Below are 25,538 nucleotides of genomic sequence, written 5' to 3' on the forward strand. Positions count from 1 at the left end.
TTCTAAATCTTGTCTTGTACACCAAGATGGGAAATTACTTGTAATGTTCTGTGTTTTTTCATATTTGTTGAAATGCCCAGTTGAGCAATGCAAGCTAATACACATGGGCCTCTACAGCTACCACAGTAGCCAAGAATCTAAGATGTTCCAACCACATCAAGTTTTATTATAGTTTGTGTATGATATTCAATCTTACATTTTTTAATTGATATTATAAATGGTAGTATTTCTATTTGTCAGGATGGATGACACAGATAACTTAACTAGTTTCGACAAGTTCTTGAGTATACAACAGGAAATTGCTGCCATTCTAAGCAACACAGATTGGTACAACACAAAACCTTTAGGGCAGCTCCAGGCAGTGTGGCGAGAGATCAGGACAATTCGGGAATCACAGCAAGATCAAATCAAGAATCTGATGAAAGGTCATTATACTGCATGTTTTTATACTTTGCTTGCTCCTTGTACCAAAGTACAAATACACTGTATATGTATGTAACATGTCACATGTAACTTTAGGGTCAGAAAACGTTTATCTGGAAAGTGATTAAAACTTCATTGTTGGTTTACTACATATGTATGTCTTTAAACTAGGAAGTGATAGAGGTACAGAAATATCTAACACAATGGTAGTACAGCCTTTGTGATCTTTCAAACATTAAGAAACACCTCAGTTTTATCAATTTTCAATAACAGTAATATGTACCCTCTGCCAAATTAAACTGGTAATGTTCACATAGAAGTGTTGTTAAAATGTATATACACCTGTACGTTCCTAACACAGTGCCATCATCAATGACTGCAGATATCAACTGTATGATAAATGCTATTAATGATATAATATCATATGAAGTTAGGAATTTGAAAGAAATTTGGGGGCTTTGGAATGTTTATACAAGCAAGACATATCTTTGTTTTATTTTACAATGTTGTTGAGTCTTATTGAAAACATATCCCACCTCCAACCAAAAAACAAAAACAAAAAATAGTGAAAAAGTTAAGACAGAAATGTTATGCTGATTGTAAAAAATGAAGTCAAACATACTGCTTCCAACAAGTATTAATAGGTTGATATAAATACCATAAACATACTTATTTCAATGATGTTCTTTTTTTAGTACATTTCACACTGAAAATATAAAGCTGAAATATGACTGTACATATTGCAGATTCAGTATTTTGTTTATATGTGAAGCAATAATTGTGGATGCACTAATTCATCATTGCACTATCTGGTAATTTGCCAAACATTATTTGAACTTAAATTTGATTGCACTAAATTCAGTACATTTACAGTAACAAGTTTATTGTGCCAAAGTTAGCAAATGTTTTATACAATATAAAGTAAAAAAGTATTGGTATTATAAATATGTAATCAGGAATTCAGACAACACTGGATTTCAATCAGAGCAGATTTTTTTTTACATATTTTCACAACTCAGTGTAGTTGGCCAGGAAGTTTCAAAATCAGTGTCCTCTGATTGAAAAGATCCAGTGAATCAGGGATTTCGCCAGCTGCTTGAATGGTCTGGTATTGAGCCCCATTCCCAATTGAAAATCATCTTGTGTTTTGTCAAAGTCGTTAAAAGATTGCTTTGTGTTAAAAGTTTACAATAGTATACATTTGATATGATGTAGCCAGCTGTTAGTGCAGATTTTTGAGATGAAAATTTTTACTGTTAACAGGTCCTTTTGCTGATTGAACGAGAAAAGATACACCCCTGAATGATGAATAAATCGAGCATAACTGAAAAATCATTAAGTCGTTAGTGGAATAAAATTGACCTAAAACTGATGCTTTTTTCTCCAATTTGTGGTAAAATGTCAAATTTTCACAATTGCAGTGCAGGATCCATTCTCAAAATGCTTAGTAAAAACTTTGTCCATATCCGGAATTATCTTAAGTGTTATATGCATAACACTTCAATGATTGATGGAGCAAGGGTTGTTCTGGAGAATGCATGTTGTGGATGCTGAATTGGCCTTGAATTTCATAGTTCAGTAACTTACGTCAAAATTTGATCAAACTAAGAATTGGCACTGTCTTGATTTTTGTTTTGGAAAACATTAGTGCTACATTAATAACACCTGTGTGGTTAGATAGAGTTTTACAAAAGAAGAATTCATTTCTCAGCATATTTCTAAATTGCCAAAGTTTGTTATTTACAAAATGTGGTGTGTCTCAAAATTTGAACTGGTTCCATGAGTTAAGGGTTATTGATGGCAATGTCTGTTTTAATTCATTAGAAAATATCATCCATATGTACATATTAACACTGTTTCAGCATGGCAAGATTATGAGCATGATGAGGCCAGTAAAACAACCTGTGGACAAGATGCCGCACACATATTGTCACAGGAAGAATCAGTACAAGGGGAGGTAACCCAAGCCAAACAATCACTCATTAAAGCAAAAGAGGAGCATAAAGATGTCCAACAAAAGTTAGAAGTCAGTAAGGCAGAGCTAGACAAACTGGTGCAAGATAGAGAAGTTGTAGAGAAACAGACAACACAGTCACTTCCAAAGGCCAGGTAGTACAATCAAACTATACATCAGACAGTAATTCACCCTGCATGTCAATGTACTGTTATATCACATCAACAGATGCAACCAACTGCAGCAATGTTTTTATCAGACCAAAATTGAAACGTTAATGTAGTTGATATACTTACTATTTAACATTTAATTTCAATAGAGTTTCACTCTGAATTGTGTTTACAGAATGGCATCAAAGTATGACAATTTTTCAAATTGATAATGTCTTAAGTAATAGAATGACTTAATGTAAGACATACAGCAACAAAAGTGACATTCTCCTTCAAGCAGAACATCATTATTGTGAGATTTTATAAACATAAATATGTAAATTTGAGTAACAAATCACTATGTTAGAAGAAAATATACATACCATAGATCTAGAATTTCGAGAAAGGGTTGTTATATTTAGAATTGGGCAACAGAATTTAAATTGGAAAAAGAAAAAAATCTCTGTAGTGCCTCAAAGAAGAAAGGTATTTTTTCACTATGATGTTTACAATTGTATTAAAAAAGAATATTTGTCTTGTATACTAAACAACTGAAAACTTTGTGTTTCAAACCAGTTCAGATGTTCAAAGGTCTTGATAACAGTGAAATGATTTAAACGATTTTTCACCATAAATACTAGATTTTTCATTGATAGTTTATTTTCTTACTTTTAAATACTAATGGCTTTCATTGAAAAAGTGAAATTTCATTTATTTCACCATTAGTAGAATTTCACAAGAAAGTTTTCATAAGGATTCCAAATAAAGCTATTCACTAATGCATCACACTGTATATAAGAAAACTTCCTCTAGATTTATCAAAAAATCCTATTTTTGATATCATGTCAAGAAATAGATATTTTGATAGGAGAAAATTTGTTTATAGGAAAATGGTACCCCATAGATTTGCCTATTTTTGTCACTCTTATTTCATATGATGCAATAATATATTTTGTTTTTGTAGATATGATGTAAACCTGTACATGAATGTCACAAACATAAGGTGGCAGTTTGACAGTGAACCTGAGGAAATCAAAGGCTGTATCCTTACATATATGAGTTAATACATGTGGGTATTTTGCTGTGAACAACATGAACAGCATTAATAATAAATCATTAATTCTTAACAGTTATTAATCCAGTTTATTATATGATGGTCATATTTCATACATGCTGATTGATCAGAACACCTTTCATAGGTCTAAATATATCAATATATTACAGGTAAACAGGCAGAGTCCTTGTATATGAGGTGAATATAACAGCCCAAAAATCCTGTTTGGCATCTCAAAGGTGAAAATATCAATACAGTCACCTGATCTGCGATTTTTGACATTTCAGAAGAATAGAATAATTGTTGACCTGTTTTCAGACAAATATGAAGATTTACTAACCCCAAACAGAACCATTCTCAGGTTAATGGGCCATCATGGTAAAAATATTAATTTTGTTATTTACTGTACATATTTTATACATTTCCGTTTACGTTTCTATGCTATCTTAGTATTCCTAATCAATTTTAAATGTCCAGCTTGACCACTTCTTTGGTTCAGGAAACCCCTCTCAAATTCAGCACTAATAACCTTATGTAATAGTTTTGTAAATGAGGCAGTTTATTCTGTAAACACGAACACATGATGGTGGGTAGAAATGAAAGCGACAGCAGTAGTAGGTAGAATTTCGGTTTTCAGCAATGGAGTTTGATATAGGTATGGCAAATGTTATTTGATAACTCCAATTCAATTCAGAATTATGAAATGAGCCAACATTGTCATGACCAATTCAGGCGAAAAGCCATTTTGTTTATGAGCAACTATGTTTTGTGTGCATGTGTTATCATATATGATGCACAAATCTACACATCTAGTGTGTTGATTGACCGATAAGCATTTCCTATTTATAAATTATTAATTAACCTTTTGATGTGCATATTTCAGCAAAAACCAACTGTCACTGTTCATAAGGTGATATACTTGATACATATATGCAATAATAAAAAATATTAGTGAAAAAAGAAGTCCTCTCCTCAAATGAACCTTAATTGGAAGCCTTCTTTGGTAAAGACATCCTCCTGTTAAGCTGGTAACAATGTGAAGAGTAAAGTCAGTTGATCAGACACTAATACCATTTTGTACAGTTAAAACATTGTACATGTAGTTTAATGTTGTTAGGATCCTTGACTATTTTCAGTTGTTTGCAACAAGAATGATGTCAAACCATTCTCATTGAACAGCAAACAAGTGTCAAAGTTTTTTATCTCAAATTATCTGTGGGACCTGATAGAGGAAGACTGGTAAACCACAACAGAGGCAGGTTAGAACCCTTCAACAGTAGCTGAAGTGATGTTAAAGATGTTTAAATTGGGAAACAGCTTTCCTGTATTTCAACTAACTAGAACCTTCAACAGTAGCTCAACAGTAGCTGAACTGAAGTTAGAGATGCTTGCATTGGGAAACAGCTTTCCTGTCTTTCAACTACAATGGGAACTGTTGTAAACTGTTTTACAAAACCGAGTAATCATAGCCAGATATCTTGAGAAAGGCAGACAGTTTGACAACCTATTCCGTGTTTGTGCAATAGATGTTTAATTTTGAATCTATAACAGAGTTTTCATTAAGGGCTTTTCCTTAGCAAATTTGCCATAAGAAATAAAAATACCAGGTAGATGCTCTGTAATCGTTAAGATATTCCACATACACTCAGTAGCAGTTGGTATATTTACATAGACACTTGATAACAAATTATGATAAAACTTGATAAATGATCAAGTATGAGTATCCCTTACATTAAGTTTGTGTTCCAGTTTATAGTTCTAAAGTCATTACAAAATTTGTTATTTATAGAAAACAAATGACGTCATCACCTTTACTACAGAATTTAGCATTAAATTTTGATAAAATTGTGTACAGAAATATACATATTAATTTGTAACCTTTACTGAAAAATATACCAACATGCATAGGAAATACCTCTCCTTGTTTATGCTCCACAGTTTCAGTATAGTTCAATGTGTATATATTGTAAAGTTAAAATATGTGTGTTTATCTTTTATGCTTCTTACTCTTTAAAGGAATTTGTAATTGAATCTTGTTTACAGAGTGCTGGTATTAATACAATACCTTTTTACATTATTCAATAAAATGTACTTTTTACTCTAAGTTTATGTGTTTTTTTTTTGTGTTTGAAGCAGTGGCAGTATTGCCTAACTTTTGGAGATTTTCATGGAGAGTGTCTAAATTGATGTTAGCACCAGATGAGGAATGATATTTTGGTGACATCCATGTAGTTACATCATCACCCTTAGTGAAATATTAGATGCTTTCAAACAACGTGGGATATTTTTTTTTGTCAGACCATTCGACAAAGCATTTGAAATACTGATGATAATAGTATCCCTTACATTGAGATGAACTAACAAAATTAATTTGTACAGGTAACATAATTCAGATTCAGGCTCAAAATATACTATAGACATGCAATTGATATTAAGTAGGATTCCATCCTCTTCTTTCCCTGTTCACTGTCTTGCGGTCACCCTCTGTGACGAGCCCTCATCTCCGTGTCCCCACTCTCTCCTATCACTCCATGCTATTGCCTCTCTACTTATTTTCCTACCTGTTCTCTGCCGCTGAAAGGCCGTATTACTGAACGATCAATGAATCGTTGTGATAACACCTTGATGATAAGAGGATATCACCTACTGTTATAGGTGATGTCACCATAATGAATACGATATCATTAAATCATTTCAACACTAGACCTCGAGCATCACATTCAGGGACGAAACAACTGTATGATAGACTTTGATCCATGCTTTGGTTAAAGAAAGATGTTATTCATTAGTTTCCTTTGAACGATCGCCATGTTTTCCTTGCGTGTAGGAGACAGACGTTTTACAGAACCCTGTTGTCACGTACTCGATTCCAAAAGTGTATTGAATCAATCTTTGTTGTTGTAAAGGGTTATAGTAATTGACATTAATTTGATATGATGCAACAAAAACTTTCACAAGTTTTATAAACTACTACGAATCGTATATGGAAGGGGGGTCAAGAAAACCTGCGAATTAATCAACGTGGATTACAACTCTAAATTATTCACATTTCTAGCAGTGGAGATCTGCTCGAGATGAAACGGTAAATATGACTTTAAGCCGACTCTGACTGATACCAGATGCATACTAATGGTACCTGTGAGGTTGATACTATATTCATAGGTTTTATGTGACGAGACGTATATCAAAATAAAGAAAGATTGGTATGTTTAATTGGCGAATACCTGTAAATGAATGAAATGGCGATAACCAGAATCATTCGAACGCGAATGTCTATATTCACGGGGTTTTCTGTGACTAATTTGTGTCTTCGTTTGGATTTCATAAAAACCAAACTGATGTTCCTTAAACTTGCTATTTATTAACCATTACTCCCTCCCTGGTTGATATACAGATTAGAAAACCTCGACGTGCAGTGGTACAACATTTTATGTTGCTGTTTACATCAAACCTTAACAGTGTCCAATGTATCCAATCCCCTGTAGCGATCGACCCCGCAAAGCGACCGCTAGTGATGACCGTCGTATACAGTCAATGTACTAGCGCAATCGATTTATTACCGCAGTCAAAACAAGTACATTGTTTGGGCGTAATGCATGTGTCTGTCAGAACAGTACACAACAGGTTGATAACCTACACTACCTACGGAACAAACGGCGTCCTCCACTGGACTCATTTTGTAACGACGTCGCGGTAATAATTATACCTGGGGAAGCGACGATTGGAGCGTTTTATGGACTTGCGTTGCAGAACCGGACCGCTTATGCGACGGAAATGTAATAATATGGGGATAGATGGTACCAAACTAGTCTTGATAATGGACATTACATGGCATTCAATGTAAGGACGATATTATAAAACCAGTGACTCTACCATCTTTAAGACACCATGGCATAGACACGATTTTCCAACAGGATAACGCCCCAGTGCGTACGATTCGCGACAGCAGATCTTTCATGCAGCGGAATTGAAACCATCTTAATTGTCACCAACTAAGCATGTTAGGACGTTCTTTGGCAACGCGCAGAAGACGCTAAAATCAGCCGTCAACTTGCAGGGGCTGACCAAAACCTTGAAGGATGAATGGAACAATATATCTCCCTGAATTAGTCGTCACTTTTCGAGTTCTATGCGACCACACTGCAATACTGTATACCTTAAAAACCCGTTGCCATTGGTGTCACATTTGGAATTGACCCCAACGTCCTTTTACGCAATTGAAAGCAAAGTTTTGCTTTCAACAATGACAGTAGTTTTATTTGATATGATTAATGATCTGTTTGCACGTTAAAGACGAGAATTTATACAGGGAATACTTAATTTATCACGACATGAAGCGATATTTCTTTGTGTATAAATAGTATATCTCTTCATTTGTCTCGTTTTTAATTACTTTATATCACTGGTGATCTAGAAGTATATGTACATGAAACTGTCTTTATCCCATCACGATAAACCTAGCATGTAATTAAAAATACCAGCTATCTATCTACAGTTATGTATGGTAACTGTACAACTGATAACGGCGGTGTAGGAACTTTGATACCTGTATATCAAAGAGTCACGCCGAGTCGGACGTCCGAGAACGGAACACTGTAGATATATAAGAGGAATTTGTGATGGTTTACATGGTAGGTTACTAGTTAATTATTATCGACCGAATTATCGGGTCAAATTCAAGTGTTTACTTCCTCATCATCGTAATTACGAGCCGTGGATGCACGCGCCTGAACCGCCGCGGTCTAAAAAGTAGATTGATGGATACGTGTACACGTAAAACACTACTACGCGGTACACGTACACCATCACAGGCGGTACACGTCAAATATTACTATGCAGTGCATGTTCTACGCAGTACATGTAAACCATCACTAAGAGGTACACATACACCATCACTATAGGCTCATGTAAACATTACAACGAAGTACACATACACCATCGCTAAGAGGCACACATACACCATCGCCAAGAGGTACACATACACCATCACTAAGAGGTACACATACACCATCGCTATAGGCTCATGTAAACATTACTATGAAGTACACATACACCATCGCTAAGCGGTACACATACACCATCGCTAAGAGGTACACATACACCATCACTATAGGCTCATGTAAACATTACAACGAAGTACACATACACCATCGCTAAGAGGCACACATACACCATCGCCAAGAGGTACACATACACCATCACTAAGAGGTACACATACACCATCGCTATAGGCTCATGTAAACATTACTATGAAGTACACATACACCATCGCTAAGCGGTACACATACACCATCGCTAAGAGGTACACATACACCATCGCTATAGGCTCATGTAAACATTACTATGAAGTACACATACACCATCGCTAAGAGGTACACATACACCATCAATAAGAGAACACATACACCATCGCTAAGAGATACACATACACCATCACTAAGCGGTACACATACACCATCACTAAGAAGTACACATGCACCACCACTAAGAAGTACACATACACCATCACTAAGAAGTACACCATCACTAAGAGGTACACCATCACTAAGAGGTACACATACACAAGCAAAAGGCGATACCTGTAAACCATCACCAAGTTTTAGCTGTACACCACTACTACGCGATACATGTACAGCAACACAAGTCGATACCTGTGAACCATCACTAGATGGCATACATACCAGAGCTAGTCAATCACTACTTGTCGACGGTACATTTTTGCATCTATCTCCAGACAAGTAAGGTGTTATCTAATGTCAGTTTCGAGCATTACCACGACAAAAAGTCGTGTTGTCATGATTCTTAACACGACCAATATATCAATTTGTCGCGATAATCATCATTACTATCGACTTTTGTTAATATGACAAATGACCGCGATATATTAACAAATTAGCATGGCAACGCGACGAATAGATGGCAGTTACATGCTACCATAGGATATTTTTCAGAAATGTAGTGAAACAAATTTGAATTACATGATTCGCTGTTGATCCGTCGAGTTTATCAAATTATTATAAATACCAGTTTTAAAACTATTAGACGTGATCTATAAAACCTGCATGTTTACAATGATGTCAAGTCAGAGAAGAGTTGAGGTAAGATAACGCGACGTGTCAGTATTATCGTGGTAAAAGATCGAGTACCACGCTCCTGTCGGATATACCATGACCCTTTAAAGTCACGTGCTATTCTATGTTTGTCATCTGGCACTTTTTATGACGGAAAGTGAGAAATACGTCAGCCATTTTCTTCGATTATGCTAAATCATACACTGCTTTTCGCAATGTTCAAACAGTGATTGATTGTAGAGTGCGATTAGTGGAGATACGGGTATAGTCCATAGTCAATGATTGGGTAGCTGTTTACCCTTAACCGGTACATGCGTATCTTATACCTGTCTGACCCAACACGTCTATTATGACGGACGGACGGGGCAAAGTACGAAGACTACACTCAATGCTGGTTGTGCGGGCTGGAAGCTGGTAAGTAGAACTGTGTCAAACTATTTTTTGCCATTTGTGTATTTTGCAAGTTTACCATAAAAATACCCCCTCTGTGTGACTGACACCGTTTTATATCCTTTATGGGTTGTCGGCGCCTCGTGATGGGCCGTGTCAAATCTAGGGCGAACATGTACCAGTTGGTAGAGCGTTCTGTTATCATATTGGTGTGTAACTATCGTATAGTTCACGGCATGTATTTCTGGTCTGTGGTGAATGGTACTAGATCGTACTACAGTTCTCTGGATTACAACACGGTTAACGCGTCGTCAAACAACACTGGAGTTCTAGAGATCTGAGCAGAATATGAAAATAAAATCCCATTACTAGATGACAAAATCTAGGGTACGGGACATGTATGCCTTAAAATTCGAGGACACCCCCTGACCGTCCGCACTATTTAGAAATTGTATATCATCTAATGGATGATGATTTTATATTTTTTTGGTAGCCACCTTTCCTACAGGGGATACTCATCCACACAAGTTATGAATCTTCATATAAGTATTGTTACTACTCATGGAAAGAAATTTTCGTAAAGTTAATACCAATAAATATAGCATCTAAATTAATTTATATTGATTTATATTTATGAAACGAATAAATTTTTCGTTTCAGCGACGTTAGACATTTTGGAGTCTTGTAAATAGCATATCAATTGGAATAAGGGTAGCTGAAATGCAAAGTTCGTGACATTCAATTGGAAACGAATTTTATATGCTTTTTAATACACGATCTATTTTTCAAGTAAAAAATGCTTAAAACGTCAAGCTTGAAGTCTTTCCGCTCTACATTTATGGTCTCCAATGTGTTTAGCATCATCACACTCGTCCGCTGAAAGGCCGTAATAGTGGACATTAAACCCGTTAGATAGATAAATAGTGTAGCACCAGTTAATTACAGAAAGTGACGTCACGATAAGTTATATTATATATGTGTACATTGTAATACGCAAAAATATCAATTTCATATTTTACGGCATTGGTACTTGTTCTTGACAAGCTGTCGATTTTGTAACTTTTGTGTAAATCAAACCAATGTATTCCCAATGAAAGTGTGTGGTAACTTCTGTAACAAAGTAAAAGTGGCCAAAACTAAACGGTTTGAATGATTAAGCGTTATTTTGCCCAAAGTGCTGTTGTTGACAGCATTTCCAGTAGTCTGGTACATAGTACTGTCCCAGGTCAAAATGTCCTCACGTCGAGACAGTTGCATCTGGGTTGTACATTTGCAGAATCGCTCTAAGCTGCAGCCTTGACGGCCTGGCGTATTCATGTTCTACGTAGAGTCAGGCCAAGAACGGAGAGAAACTAATTACATGAACGGCACATTTGTTCATGATGTCTAAAGATTATCCCGGTCCTGAACAACATCATTCTCTTTACTAGACGGAATCAACTGTATACCTTGACGTTAGACAAGGCTTGGTTCCGTTTGGAAAGTAAGAATAGACGCTCAAGAGTGTGCTTTAGAAAGATCTTTCCTGAACAGATGTATCTTAGAGCGAATGTTATAGTCTTAGTTAGACCGGCACACCTTGATGATCATAGATAGAAAATTTGATAGGTGTAAGCAACCGTGAAGAGACCTTAAATCCCATATCATAGACTTTCCTGTTGTAACAAAATGAGTAAAAAATGGGTTAAATGGTAACTTTGGAATGGTGTGTATCGTAGAGAGCAACATCTTAGTTTAAAGTACATCAGGTCAAAAGTCAGTCAATGCTGGACCGAGGTAAAAACCCCGTGAGTGATAGGTAGGGATGCACGCCTGATAACGGGCGGGGTGTGTACCCCAGTGTTGAAGCACCGTGGCAGAATATCGCCAAGATAAGAAACAATGTATAAGGTAGATCAAAGATGGGAAGTTGATAACGGGTACTCCTAGTCGTACGTGCCTTCATAATTAGATGCTCCGGGGGTTGGCTTATTGTTGTCCAATAGGGACTGGGCTGAAGTTAAGTATTTGGGTATTATTTATACTAAGACAATAGCCAGTAGAAGTCGAGTCGAGTCTGGGATCGAGTAGCTAGAGAGAGTTGGGAGTCTGACGTGGAGACGGACAGAGTCCCGTATGGGACCTGCTCAGCGATGGAGCGGGCCCTGGCCAAGTTGGCCCATGGACATTTGTAGGGAACTCTATATGGCAGATGTTTAGTTTTTTTCTGCCTTACACAGGTGGTTAATTGTGGTGCCACGACGAACTGATGTATGTTGATTAGGAACTATTTTTTTGTAATGGATATTAACGCGAAGTACTAACTATGGAAAACCACTATACGATGAAATAAACGTTTCGGTCAACCCAAGTAAACACCGTGTTTAGTCATTGTGTTACACTGTGCACTACTCACATCCGTTTTTGCAATACCACATTACGCTGAGACACAACCACATTGGCTTCCAGGACAGAATATTGTCATAGCCTGCAGGATCGCGTGATCTTTCATCCATCTGTACCTTATGGGATGAGATAAAACGTAAAATGAAACTGTTTCTCCGTCCGTTTATGTTGTGTTTGTTATAAAACATCTTTGCTTGGTCATTTTTGCATTACTGATCCGCATCTAATTGTCTGAAACCAGTGTGTATACTTATTTTGCCAGCTGATTAGGCAGTGAGTTTAATGTACAAGAAGACAATGGATTGTATAGGTCACAACAGCGGGGCTTTGGTTGGATTGGGCGCAGTCACGGCTGCAGCAGCCGCTACCTATTACCTGGCAACCAGAGCAGATCCAGTAATCCCCCCTGTCGACCTGCAGAACCAGTCTGTCATACTAAAGGTGAGTACCGTGTGGCCTGATTCAAATATAAAATTATATATGAATTCGCCTTTGTAGGATACCTGATTTAAGACACAGGAAAGTAAAGCAGTTTCCAGGTATTCGCCGGCCAGTCGAACAATGCTTTTGTTAAGAATTATGGTTGTTTTTCTCCTTATCATAGGATGGTTCAAGATGTTCTCACTTCATGAAGGATGAAAAGCTTATGGAAGTGTTATATGAAGATGTCAAAACTACATATGACTGTTTCCAAAGGGGACTCCGGGTGTCAAGTAAGTTGTAGCGAGACATATTTTTTTCTTTAATCTTTGATGATATCTGAGTTTAGATTTCATTGTTTTTGAGTAGAGTATGCTATCAATGCTTCATCACCGCGGGTTTTGTTTGAACAGACAATGGACCATGTTTGGGAGCAAGGACCGGTCGAGCGGGGGAGTACGAATGGCTTTCATACCAGCAGGTAAACAAATTATCTTTATCTACACAAAGTGTTTTTTCTTCTAAATGAGTATGATCTGCGTGCTGAAAACATTACATAGTCAAATAAACTGTCTTCGTTTCAAGATATCATTACAAAGTTACTTGCTATGGGTGGAAATATCTAAACTCCGTAAGGGGGTCTCGTTTATTTATTGTGAAAACTGAATCTTCAGTTCCCTACAATTTGAGCTAATCAAGGAAATTCTTCGATCGTTACAAAGGTACCTAACTTTTAAATGCTCTCTTGGATTTGTTTTAGTAGTTTTAAAATTTTGATTTGTCTTTTGGGATAAATTTCGTTAACATCAACATCATAAAATATTTATATATCGATAGGTGTATGACCGAGCGAATGCATTTGGTTCGGGACTGCTGGAAATCGGACTACAGGCTAGCAACGAGGAATTCATTGGTTTTTATAGCATGAACATGATAGAGGTTTGTTTCGCATAAATCATTAATTTTATTGTTTTTCAATTTGTTTAAAGTCAATATAAAACGTTATGCTCGTTTGTAATCAATAACGTTTTTGATTTTGCATTTTATAAGTAGGTTATTGATTTTTGGAATCTCTCTGATGAAACAATTTAAGATTCCGACAGTAAATGTCTTCTTATGTTTTCAGTATGTGATAGCTGAGCAGGCAGGGATAATGTTCTCCATGGTTTCAGTACCACTATACGATACCCTGGGCACGACAGCCTGCAGCTTTATCATCAACCAAAGTACGTCCAACTAGCATGATTGTATTGAAACAAAACATATTACCAAATATCATCATTACTATGACAATACACATACTTAAATTTGTTGACCTGCTTCAGAATATATTGCATTACAAGAGATATTAACATATCGTATACTAAATGGTGGTGTAATAGTATCATTTTAAAGAATAAAATCAAAAGCTATTTATTCCTTGTGGCAAAACATTTTGCTACAACAATGTCAAAAACCGAACAGTTTGGTTTACAGATTCATACATTGACAATGTGTTGTTGCAACAAAGTTTAGGTTTGACTTTTGTGGTACTTCAGTAAACATAAATAGTGTATGACTTCCATCTCTACAGTTGGCATTACCCATGTGATATGTGACAAGGCAGAAAAGGCAAAGACCCTCATGTCGAACATAGATAAGACGCAAACTCTGAAGTGTATCGTCCTTATAGAAAAGGTGACGGCGGAATTGGAGGTGCTGGCAAAAGAAGCTCATGTCGAGATTAAGGAGTTTAGCGCTGTAGAAGTAAGAATGCATATTTATGATACTTAGAAGGGATATTCTTGTTTATTGTATTAGTAAACATGAGAGAGAGAGAGAGAGAGAGAGAGAGAGGAGAGAGGGGGAGAGAGAGAGAGAGAGAGAGAGAGAGAGAGAGAGAGAGAGAGAGAGAGAGAGAGAGAGAGAGAGAGATTGACGTTATAAGCTGGAATACGTAATAATTTTATGGTTTGAAATTAATCGATGTATATCATATACCAACAAATGTCAAAGCAGAGAACACGGCATACTCCTTTCTATTTCTTAAATATTGCTATTTTCCTGATCAACAGACACTTGGACAGACGAACCTAAAGAAACCTAAGGTACGAACTACTGTTACTACTACTAAAAGGTATTTGATCGCACTTTCATCGTCAATCAACTAATAGAATATCATTTCAAAGTCTGGACATTCTTTTTTGCTTTGCTGAAATCACTACTCAGAAGAATGACATCGACGCCTTTCCTAACATTGCTGTCATGTATATTTAAAAGAAGTGTTATATGAAAATATTTCACACAAGTAGAAAATAAAAGGAAAAATTACAAATACTTAAAATATTGAAAAAGAAAAAGAACAAACTCATTACTGCTTCCATTGATATCTCTAAAGAATCATGTTGATCCAAAACACTATACAAAAATGAAGAGTCTGAATTTGGTGATTAACTTGATAATGTCATTAGATGCTACTTTATATAAGATGTATAACAAATTATCAACTCTGTGTTGCTCAGCCTCCTACTCCTACAGACTTGGCAACTATTTGTTACACAAGTGGGACAACAGGTAATGCTTTTCAATATTTCGTCTAGAATAACTTTGAAATTGTTTAAACGTAACTGATTTGAGTATTACCGTTCTTTATCAATGTCTACTTGAAGTGATTTTATAACTACATTAAACTGATGTAATTTTTAAAATGTCGGTTTGCAAGTTGCACAAATAGATGTATATCAAATTGCACATGGTATAGTCCTTACATGACAGTGAAATGAAAGTTCTCAAGGAGTTAATAAAATCAAAAGCACGTTTTTGGCCTTCGGTCCTGTTCAAGTATTTTCATGTATTTACGAATGTATCAGACAAAGCGAAGCTAATTGCAATCTTACATTGATTATGTATTATACAGGTGATCCAAAAGGTGTAATGCTTTCTCACCAGAATCTGATCAGCAACATGTCAGCAGTAGCATTAATAGCACTGGTAAATCATCACTATTCAATATTCCATTGCAATATAACTCTAGCAAGGCACTAGAAATAGAAGTATGGTTAAGTATATTAAAAATATTATCAAAACTAGATAACATTAATGCAAAATATGAACAAATGAAAGATTATACAGAGACACATGAAAAAAGTGCAAGAATAAGACCAGATGTTCCGGAAAAGGAAGCGTTTTCTGTTTCATCGACGATTCCCGCCATGTAAACCTTGGTCAATCCAAGTAAATAATGTCATGTTCTCAAATGAGAAAGATATACAACAACGGAACTAACGAGCAAGCTTAGGAGCATCAAACACGTCCAGCTTCATATCGCGCCAAGAAGTAGAATATTTCTCAAGATTGCTCTGACGACCGTAAACTTCCCAATACTTTTCATCAGCTTACATCTTTTAAAACTATGTATTGTCGTCATTTATATTGAAATACAGTACTCAGAAACGAGTGTGTATCTGACAAGGATTTTCTTAAACTTTAAGTTTATCAAATGAAGACGAATTATTTTATATTTATTTAAAACTTCTATTAACGTATATCTCAATTTACATTGATGAGTGTTAAGAAAAACTTGATTTTTAACTTAGATTCTGTTCTTATAGAAAACATACATAATTCTAATATGGATATTTAATGACACATCTTGTCATCGTTGTCATCGCCTGACTTAAGATTGGTTAGGCAAAGTATAAGGTGAATGTAGATTTATTCTTACACAATTATCTGATTTAATCATAGATACTAGCCGAAGCAAGGAAAATATCTTGGGCAAAACATTACAATTTTATTTTGTATGTTTCAGAAAGGTGTCACTGTGACTCCACAGGATGTACATCTATCTTATCTACCAATGGCACATGTGTTTGAGAGGGGCATGCAGGTAATGTTTCAATTGGTTGGTTTATACACGCGTATTGGTCAATAGCTTACACAAGGAAAAAATGATACCGACAGAAAAATAATCGAAAAACAGTCAAATCCAAAAGAAAATTTGAGTCAAATATATCTACAACAAAAGCCAAACGGTAAAAAGAAAGTTACACTGGTTGATATGTAAACAACATTTGTGTTAGTCAACATGGATTTTAGATGTTTCAGTAGAAAAAATTTGAGTACTGTTTTAAATGGTGCACCGTTAGAATAGATTTATACAAATTCATAATGAGGTTTTTTTTTTACAGATGTATTACTATCTACCTTATTATTTGTTATTTCATATACGTTAGATTGTAGCATTCATGCACGGAGCCCAAGTTGGGTTTTCCAGGGGTGACGTAAAGTTGCTTACTGAGGACCTTCAAGCACTTAGACCAACTATATTCATAACTGTGCCACGGCTTCTCAATCGCATGTACGACAAGGTGAGAAAATACAAAATACGTGTGATATTTCAAATAACAAAGTCTAAAATTGATATACATGTAGTGACATTGACTAAATATTATTTAAAATGATAATGAAGAATACTAACGTATCCGAAATATAGGTTGGGATGTTTTTAAAATGTCTGTGCAAGTTTCTAGTCGATTTTTAAGAGGAGCTAGCTATTGAAGTGAGTACGTTATAGTCATACATCGCGGCAGAATGCGGTTTCCACAGCTGCCGTTGTATGAAATCACTGAACCTGTATTTGAAACAATTTTGTGTAAACGAATATAACGGATTGTCTTACTGTTTAGCAGGTCAAATATCTCAGGATCTGAAAAGTCCTTAAACCGCTTTATGCTGCATTTTGTCACTTATTTTACTATTATAAAATAGACGCTATTCACTTGCGTGTATTTTATATATATTATATTGGATAAAGAATGCGGTTTTGGTGTTTGATGTTTATTTCATACTGTTGAAAAGGTATTATCATATCCATTTCACATAATTATAAATGAGATAATTTAGAGACCGTTTGGCATATACAGAAAGTTTGTCATTCTCATTAGTAATACCCGGACTGATTTGTGAGTCTTGTATTGAATAAGTTAAGCAGGGAACACTACTATTTCCTGACTATTTAAGGCTGCGTACCCGAAGACTGGTGTCATTTCATCAGTTTATGTCGAAGAGGTAGCACTAAATTAAACAAGGCAAGTGTCTTTTGTAAAATGGACAAAATCGCGGAAAGAGCAGTGATTCGACATTTGCATAAGAAAGGTCTAGCACCTTAATATATCCATACATATATAGTAGTAACACTAGGGAATGATGTTCCTTCATATGCTAAAATGAAAAGGTGGGTGGCGGAATTTAAGCGTGGCAGGCAGAGCTTTGGGGATGACGTCCGTCCTGTAAGGCATGGCACTGTTGTAACCCCATACATGATTAATAATGTTCATGATATTGTTATGGTTGACCGGCGAGTTACAGAAAGATATATATAATATATATATATATATATATATATATAGCCAGTACAGTTGGGATTTCAACGGAAAGAGGACATTCCATTCTTACGAAATATCTTGCCATGGGAAAGCTCTAGCGCAACGGATGTGTTGTTCCATCAGGACAATGCCTCTGTTCACAAGTCTGCCATTGCCATGGCTGCCTTTAACGATTGTGGCTTTGAATTGATTGATCCTCCACCTAATTCGTCTGACTCGCTCTATCAGGCTTTCATCTATTTTGAATATTGAAAAAGGTCATTTCCGGCATACACCTTCGGTCAGATGATGATGTCACGCATGCAGTGAAAGACATTCTGAATGATCAAGATTTCTTTTAAAAGTGACATTGATGCTCTTAAACATAGCTGGCAAAAGTGTATATATACTGAAGGGCATTGCGTTGAAATATAATGCAGTCAAATCCTTAGATATGAAGCCGACAACTCATCAATCAGCCCTTGTTTATCTTGTTCTTTAGTGCATGAGCCCTTGTTTATCTTGTTCTTTAGTGCATGAACTTTTCATGAGAAAGTATTGTAAAGATAAGCTTTGAGATGCTGTTTTGCTATTTCGCACAGCAATCACATCTGTTATTTCTATTCTCAGAAATGTTGTCTGCAACAATTATGTTGTTTTGGTTTGTTGTAGATATTGTCCAGTGTACAGGGAAGCAAACTAAAAACAACATTGCTCAACTTAGCAATGTATTCTAAAACTCGTGAAGTTCAAAGGTATGTTATACTTAAATACCTCGTTAAATTTGTAAGTTAAATTTCAAGCATTATTTTTTCGAAAGATAACTGTTGTCTTAGTTTATAAGAAAATATAAGCGAGAGTAAAAATACCAGTTGGGACATACAATTCATATGCATGTATATATATAGTTTATACTTGGAAATACAGTTGGTACAAAATTAAATAATTTTACGTTTTAGTAAAAAATATGGCGTAAGCAGACTTGAGTCGCAGCGTCATGAAATGAAAACATGTATACTGCTAGTTAAGAGAAAATTAAGACCATATGCATTTTTAGACAATAATAATATACCTACATGCATATTGTTGCTTCTCTTAATGTTACAAAAACAATAAGGAAAATATTGACATGTTATTGGAATCATAATCAACTTTGCTTTGCCTTATTTACGTTGTCATATTTAGTATCTTTCATTTCTTTCTGATTCCATAAAAGTATTTGAAATCTTAATGAAAACAATTTCGAAGCTAGTTGCAGTCTACATTGAAGCGCCTCGAATATTTCTGTTATTTTTGTTTTATTGAATATTGTTCAAAAGTAATAGCATATTTTTTTATGTGAGTACGTGATGATGTTGTTAAGTGATGTCTGAGGGGATCGAAAATCGGTAGATTTTGAAGGGTTTATGAAGAAACATTATGTAAACAGCCATATCCAGTTTAAGTCATTTGAAGTCTCTAAAGCAAATACATTTGTAATGGCGCTTGCTGTATAATTATCTCGGGATCGGGTTTAGGAAACGAATTTTCTATATTTCCAACAATTACAAATATTGTAGAGGCGTGGTAAGGAGGGACAGTATATGGGACCACCTGGTGTTTAAAAAGGTTCAGCAAACGGTAGGAGGCCGAGTGAAGATCATCATCACTGGCTCTGCTCCACTAGGAAGCAAGGTTTTAGATTTTGTCAGAGCATCATTTGGATGCTTGGTAAGCGTTTTGTAGCTTTTTCCCCTTTTTTTGAAAATAATATATGAAGCTGTTCAGTCATTCTGAATTAGGTCGTGACCTAAATTTTACGCTTAGTATAATGAATTTGAATACTGTATTGAGTATACATATATGGTTCAAAGGTGCAATCAGAATGCGGAAACTTGTGTTACAAATGTTTATTTATCACACGCGTTCAAAGGAGTAGAAATAATTCTGTGTTATAGGTGTTAGAAGGCTATGGACAGACGGAGGCAGCAGCTGGAATTACATTCAATGTACCAGGAGAGATTGAATCAGGTGAGTTAATAGCCTGGTTAAATGTCCTCTTTCCGGGAATAATATCGTTAGTAATTATTATAGTAAACGTAACTGCTTTCAAACTTCAGGCCATGTTGGTTGCCCATTGCCCTGTAACTTGGTCAAAGTAGTGGATGTACCGGAGATGGACTATTATGCTACTGATGGAAAAGGAGAGGTAAGTACAAAGTACCAAAATATATGCATATTAGATACATTTATCTATGATACATCAGATTTGAGTAAGAAAAAAACTTTCATTCATATATTGTCTGTGTAATTTGTATGCTTTTACGATTTTGACAAAGAAACAATTTCTTTTCTTTTCAGATTTGTGCGAAAGGACCAAATGTGTTTCTTGGGTACTATAAAAATGAAGAGAAAACTTCGGAAGCTAAAGATGAAAATGGGTGGCTTCATACAGGAGACATTGGCGAATGGTTGCCTGTGAGTCAAAATTGTTATTTAAATGACGTAGTCTTAGAAATATTCGGTAATCGTAGTTGGTCCATGATCAATCAATGATTAAATGTATTTTTCCTATATTTGATTATTTGTGAATCCTTATTTCGTGTTTTCCCTAATTCCAAAACAGTACACATTATGGAGTCATATTCATATTTGCAATGTACAACTAACGTATATTTTTATATTCTTAACAGAACGGAGCTTTACGAATCATCGACAGAAAGAAAAACATATTTAAATTGGCACAGGTACGTTTGATACATTGTTTACTGTTCACAAATGTATATAATTTCAGCCGTACGCTTAGATAAAACAGTACTTTTTCTTGCATATGTGTAGTATAAAAAACATTGAGTAAAAAGATACTTTCAATAAAAATAAGTTTGTATCAAAAGGTGCCATTCACTTCTGACTTTTGTACCATCTTCGAGATTACAGGTGGTAGACATTTCTGGTAGACGTTTAGTCCCAAAGGTTTATCGTAACTTGCACGTGATGTTCTTATTCATTCGAACAGTAGTACGGTTCAGAACAAACACATGTACTTGACGATCTTCTAAATTATCAAATTTATGAAAATTACGAAATTTATTGCATTACGGTCTTGTGTACCTTCTCATAAAGATTTTGATATTCCTATCTATCACTTTGGACTTTCCTCAAGCGCTTCCTATGCTTCAAAATTTAGGCCCTTATCATCACGGATGGGTGATGTTCGGCTCTACTGTATCTAACACTAAAGGATATCTTTCAAAAACAATGGCAATAAATAAAAGTGGTGGTATTTGTAGCACCCTGAGTGACTACCCATGAAATAGGATTAAAAATATGTACTTGTTTTTTTCTTGTGTTTAATCACATTTGTATATATGTAATATATTTGAAATTAATTTCATTCAGGGCGAATATGTGGCGGCAGAGAAGATCGAAAATGTGTATATGAGGAGCGAATACGTCGCACAAGCCTTTGTTGAAGGAGATAGTTTAAAAGTTAGTTCATTTAAACGTTATGCCATATTCACATATTGTCTGTTTTACATGATATATGTTATATTGTCACAAAACTTTAACCAAGTAAATTGTAATCATAAAATAAAGCGAAGACAGTATGAATACGGTTGTAACGTGTAAGGTGGGAAGCATTTGACTCTTGTTGGCTAGAAATCTTAGAACAAGAAAGATGCATGAAATCAGTCTAAAATCATAATGCATAACGTTTAAGACGGGATCGTAGTGACATTTGAAACGTAGATCGAAAACGCGTGAGTGAGTATTCAGTCGCTGTCAAAAAAATTGTCACGATGGACGGAATTCCTGAAATAACGCTACAAGTGGTGCAAATAAAAAGAAATATCTCCTCGCTTTCGCAAAGTAGTCCGCAAGCAGTCAAATATTTAATAAATGTCTGGTCAGTTTCAAAAGATGCGCGGACAGCAACATAATTTTTGAAGACTCATTACTAAAATACTCAGTTTTGAAATTTAGTCAACACCCGAGGTTAGTTATTACGATACATGCTTTCTTGGTTGAAATTAGGCTGAAAATGAAAAGATCATTTATGGAATGGTTTTGCTATTTCCCAAGCTATGTTGACAAATCTGTCACAATAAATCGGCAAACTGATAAGCGTGTTGAATGCTGCTTTGTCAATTAAAATTCAAAAGATTTCTGTCGTGATTATTTTCTGATATATGGTAGCTCATGACAATGTGAATGAAAGTAATATAAAAGTATCACGTTGCTTTCAAAGTTCGAAATGTGGATGTCTGTTCCTTGCAGCTGGTGTCTGAGCAAAACATTAAGCGTGTTAAAATATTACCATAAATGAAATCGTCAGATGACAAGAGTAAACACATATAGCTTTCAACAGTATTCTGAATTGAGTCCTAGAAGAAAGATTTTTTTATTAAGTAGTGTTATTCATTTGTGTGTCTTTTCAACAATATTCATTTCTTTTGTTATTGCACTTTTCTTAATATTTTTTCAACTGATAAAATTTAATTACAACGCAATAATACATAGGACAATTTTTATTCTTCCGAGGACACGACACGCGCTGTAGACATATATGTCTGTTAAAGGAAACTGAACTAAAATGGAATACTAAACTGTTTCTTACGATACATCTTTTATAGCCATACTTGATGGGTGTAATGGTGCCAGACATAGAAGTTGTTCCAGCATGGGCTGCAAAAGAAGGCCTACCTACAAGCATGGATGAACTTTGTACTTGTCAGGTTGGTATATCTAAAATGAAGATATCAATCCTTTTCATGGTGGCTGATTAGAATGACAAAGTGAATAAATGCGCAGTTTAAAATACCTTCAATTCAGGAAAAGACTATTATATATTTCTTTGCTTAAGATTGGAACAAATTTCGTACATATAACTATCTTTTGAATAACATTATCAAATTTCCGTTCTAAGCAGAGGTATTTTAAAGAATCTGATGTGATAATTCGAATTTGATGTATAACTCATAAGATTTACAAAAACAATGTAAAGTGCATAAATCAGCATATTATGAAAGTGATTAACATACCCATGGAGTTAGCTAAGATTTCCATCTCATCAAATAATAGAATTCCTGTAAGAAAATAAAGCTGGATGTCGCTTTTAAAATCTGTTACAGAAACTTAAAGACGTGATACTACAGGATATCATCAATATCGGTAAAACCATGGGACTTAAATCGTTTGAGCAGGTAATTGTGTTATAAGGATTAGCATTAGTTTCCGACATTGTGTCGTCTATTAACATTTCATTATCAAGCCTTTCGAAACGAAACACATTCTATCGGTTGACCATCTCCATGCCGCTACGTATGAAATGTAATGATCACATTTGTTCTCTCTTAGTTGGCATCTTCCATGTTCTTTCCTTGGAAATTCGTCTTGACTGTTTCCAATCATTTATGCCATACCAGATGTTGATAAGCCTGGATGAATATCAGAACGCCATTTTAATAAGAGTTTATGCCAACATTATCTAATTTTCTCTGCAGGTGAAAGACATCATTCTTCACCCAGAACCGTTTTCAATGGACAACAACTTACTCACGCCGACCTTCAAGAACAAGAGACCAAACTTGCGAAAATTCTTCAAGTCCCAAATCTCGAAGCTTTATGAAAAACATGAAGCAACGCCATAAATATATTCCAATATGCTACTATTATCAGTAAATGTGCTAGATAATTTGTGAATAGTGTAAAACGTACACATATATGAATTCTGTGGCAGCCAACTTGGACCAAACATAATAGTATTTTTCCATCTTGAATTTAGACTTTTAATGGAAATGCTTTCCTTGTCAGTGTTGATTACATAGGTAAGACGTTAGTAGTGAGATCATGGGGTCCCTACTATGGACAACATGATTCAATTATTTATTCACACTGTTTTTAATGTACCTTTTTAAAATGTGATTCAAGCAGCGATTGTCGTTTTATTTAATTATCCTTATGCGTTGCAGCGACTACTGGACAATGCCCCGAACTATTGTCTCTTGTGAAGTGAGTTATATATTACTAGTGACAAGAGTCCGACTAGACAGTGTTGGTGGCATGGTGAAATGTCCTCTCAATGTACATTGTATCTTAATGATTATCAGTTGTTATTTCATTTCGTACGTTTGCCTGTCATCATTTGTCATTTATTTTAGATCGACCAATGCGAAATAGGTGGTCCAGATTTAGCAAAGCGTCACACTTCTATTGAGATATAGAAGAGAATGTATGTTAACCTCGTGATTAAATGAACTAGTAAATTATGCACAGGTTATGTAAGAGTACAACATACGTGTGTATTTTATCATATCATAGCACACAGCTATAGTAAACCTCTGTTAAGCAAACATTATCCAAAAATGATACACAGTAAGCTCATAAAATGAATTTCTTTTCATCATCAATATAAGACATTAACTTTGATGTAAAATGTAAAACTATATCATCTTTGTTACTAGTGTTTTACATAAAATAAATTAATTTGATGGAATATACATACATTCATAAAACAGAAGAAATGGCCGCTTAGATTTTCATAAGATTTCATATCCTCGCCGCATGATGAATTATTTTTGATATAATAAAACTATATCATCTTTGCCATCAGTGCTTTACATCAAAACACTGTCTCCACTAGGTCACAAGAGTACTTCAAGGATCTAGCGAAAACATTTTACCAATACTTCCATGCAGGAAAAAAGATTGCAAACTCGTATCGTAATTCTATAATGAAAAGTTAAATTTATCCGTCATTTGTTGGCAATCGCCATAACTGAGCTGAGTGCATTTTGACCGATTGTTCTACATATGTCATATTGTCGATCACTTCCCTTTGCCGCAAATCGTGGATATAGACTATTGTCGCTCAATTCCTGGATAGATTGTGATCTAGTGGAGAAATCCGAGTCGCAGTAACAGATTTTTTTAACGGAAAGTTATCTACTTATATGAGATTTTCAGTGCTCGACTTTGTCACACATTATACATTAATAGTGTTTTCCCGAGTAGCATTTGAAAGAGTCAGTCTTTTTCTCGCTCTTACTGGATGCCTTTTAAAACCCGTGGTCCTGGAATCACTGTCTTTTTATTAAAGAATCGGAAAACGCTAAAATCGAAATGAATTTTAATAACAATTTGTCTATATTTCGTTTATTTTGATAAACATGTGCCCTGACAAAGGTCTTTATAATGTTAAGTATCAAAGTGACTGTCCTTTTTATCATTTTCCTTTTTAGTGAGCACCAGGTCAATTGTCAATTGCAAAATGAATATATGTAGGTATGAATATATTTGAAGTGAAGCACCAGTACATCAATGTAACGACATACTCTTCGTATTATTATCATGTGACAAACACGATTA

General features: G+C 35.2%; 2 protein-coding genes across 2 annotated transcripts; both read left to right on the forward strand.

Annotated features, from left to right (window-relative positions):
* Positions 1-241: 241 nt before the first annotated feature.
* Positions 242-5,625, forward strand: LOC132556441 (kinetochore protein Spc24-like). The gene is made up of 4 exons (XM_060220853.1): positions 242-425; positions 2,286-2,532; positions 3,491-3,567; positions 4,717-5,625. Exons 1-4 carry the CDS (start codon positions 242-244, stop codon positions 4,821-4,823), a joined length of 615 nt encoding a protein of 204 aa, XP_060076836.1. The 3' UTR covers positions 4,824-5,625.
* Positions 5,626-9,994: 4,369 nt separating this feature from the next.
* Positions 9,995-24,419, forward strand: LOC132556395 (long-chain-fatty-acid--CoA ligase 1-like). Its single transcript, XM_060220803.1, has 22 exons — positions 9,995-10,065; positions 12,689-12,867; positions 13,031-13,139; positions 13,260-13,327; positions 13,684-13,785; positions 13,973-14,072; positions 14,420-14,592; positions 14,901-14,933; positions 15,348-15,399; positions 15,743-15,816; positions 16,637-16,714; positions 17,061-17,195; positions 18,864-18,946; positions 19,751-19,901; positions 20,129-20,201; positions 20,291-20,379; positions 20,532-20,648; positions 20,864-20,917; positions 21,570-21,659; positions 22,805-22,906; positions 23,303-23,374; positions 23,675-24,419. Exons 2-22 carry the CDS (start codon positions 12,709-12,711, stop codon positions 23,819-23,821), a joined length of 2,061 nt encoding a protein of 686 aa, XP_060076786.1. The 5' UTR covers positions 9,995-10,065; positions 12,689-12,708; the 3' UTR covers positions 23,822-24,419.
* Positions 24,420-25,538: the final 1,119 nt, after the last annotated feature.

Source organism: Ylistrum balloti, unplaced genomic scaffold, assembly GCF_031769215.1.
Source record: "Ylistrum balloti isolate Yb309-2 unplaced genomic scaffold, AGI_CSIRO_Ybal_v1 Utg370568, whole genome shotgun sequence".
Taxonomy (NCBI): Eukaryota; Metazoa; Mollusca; class Bivalvia; order Pectinida; family Pectinidae; genus Ylistrum; species Ylistrum balloti.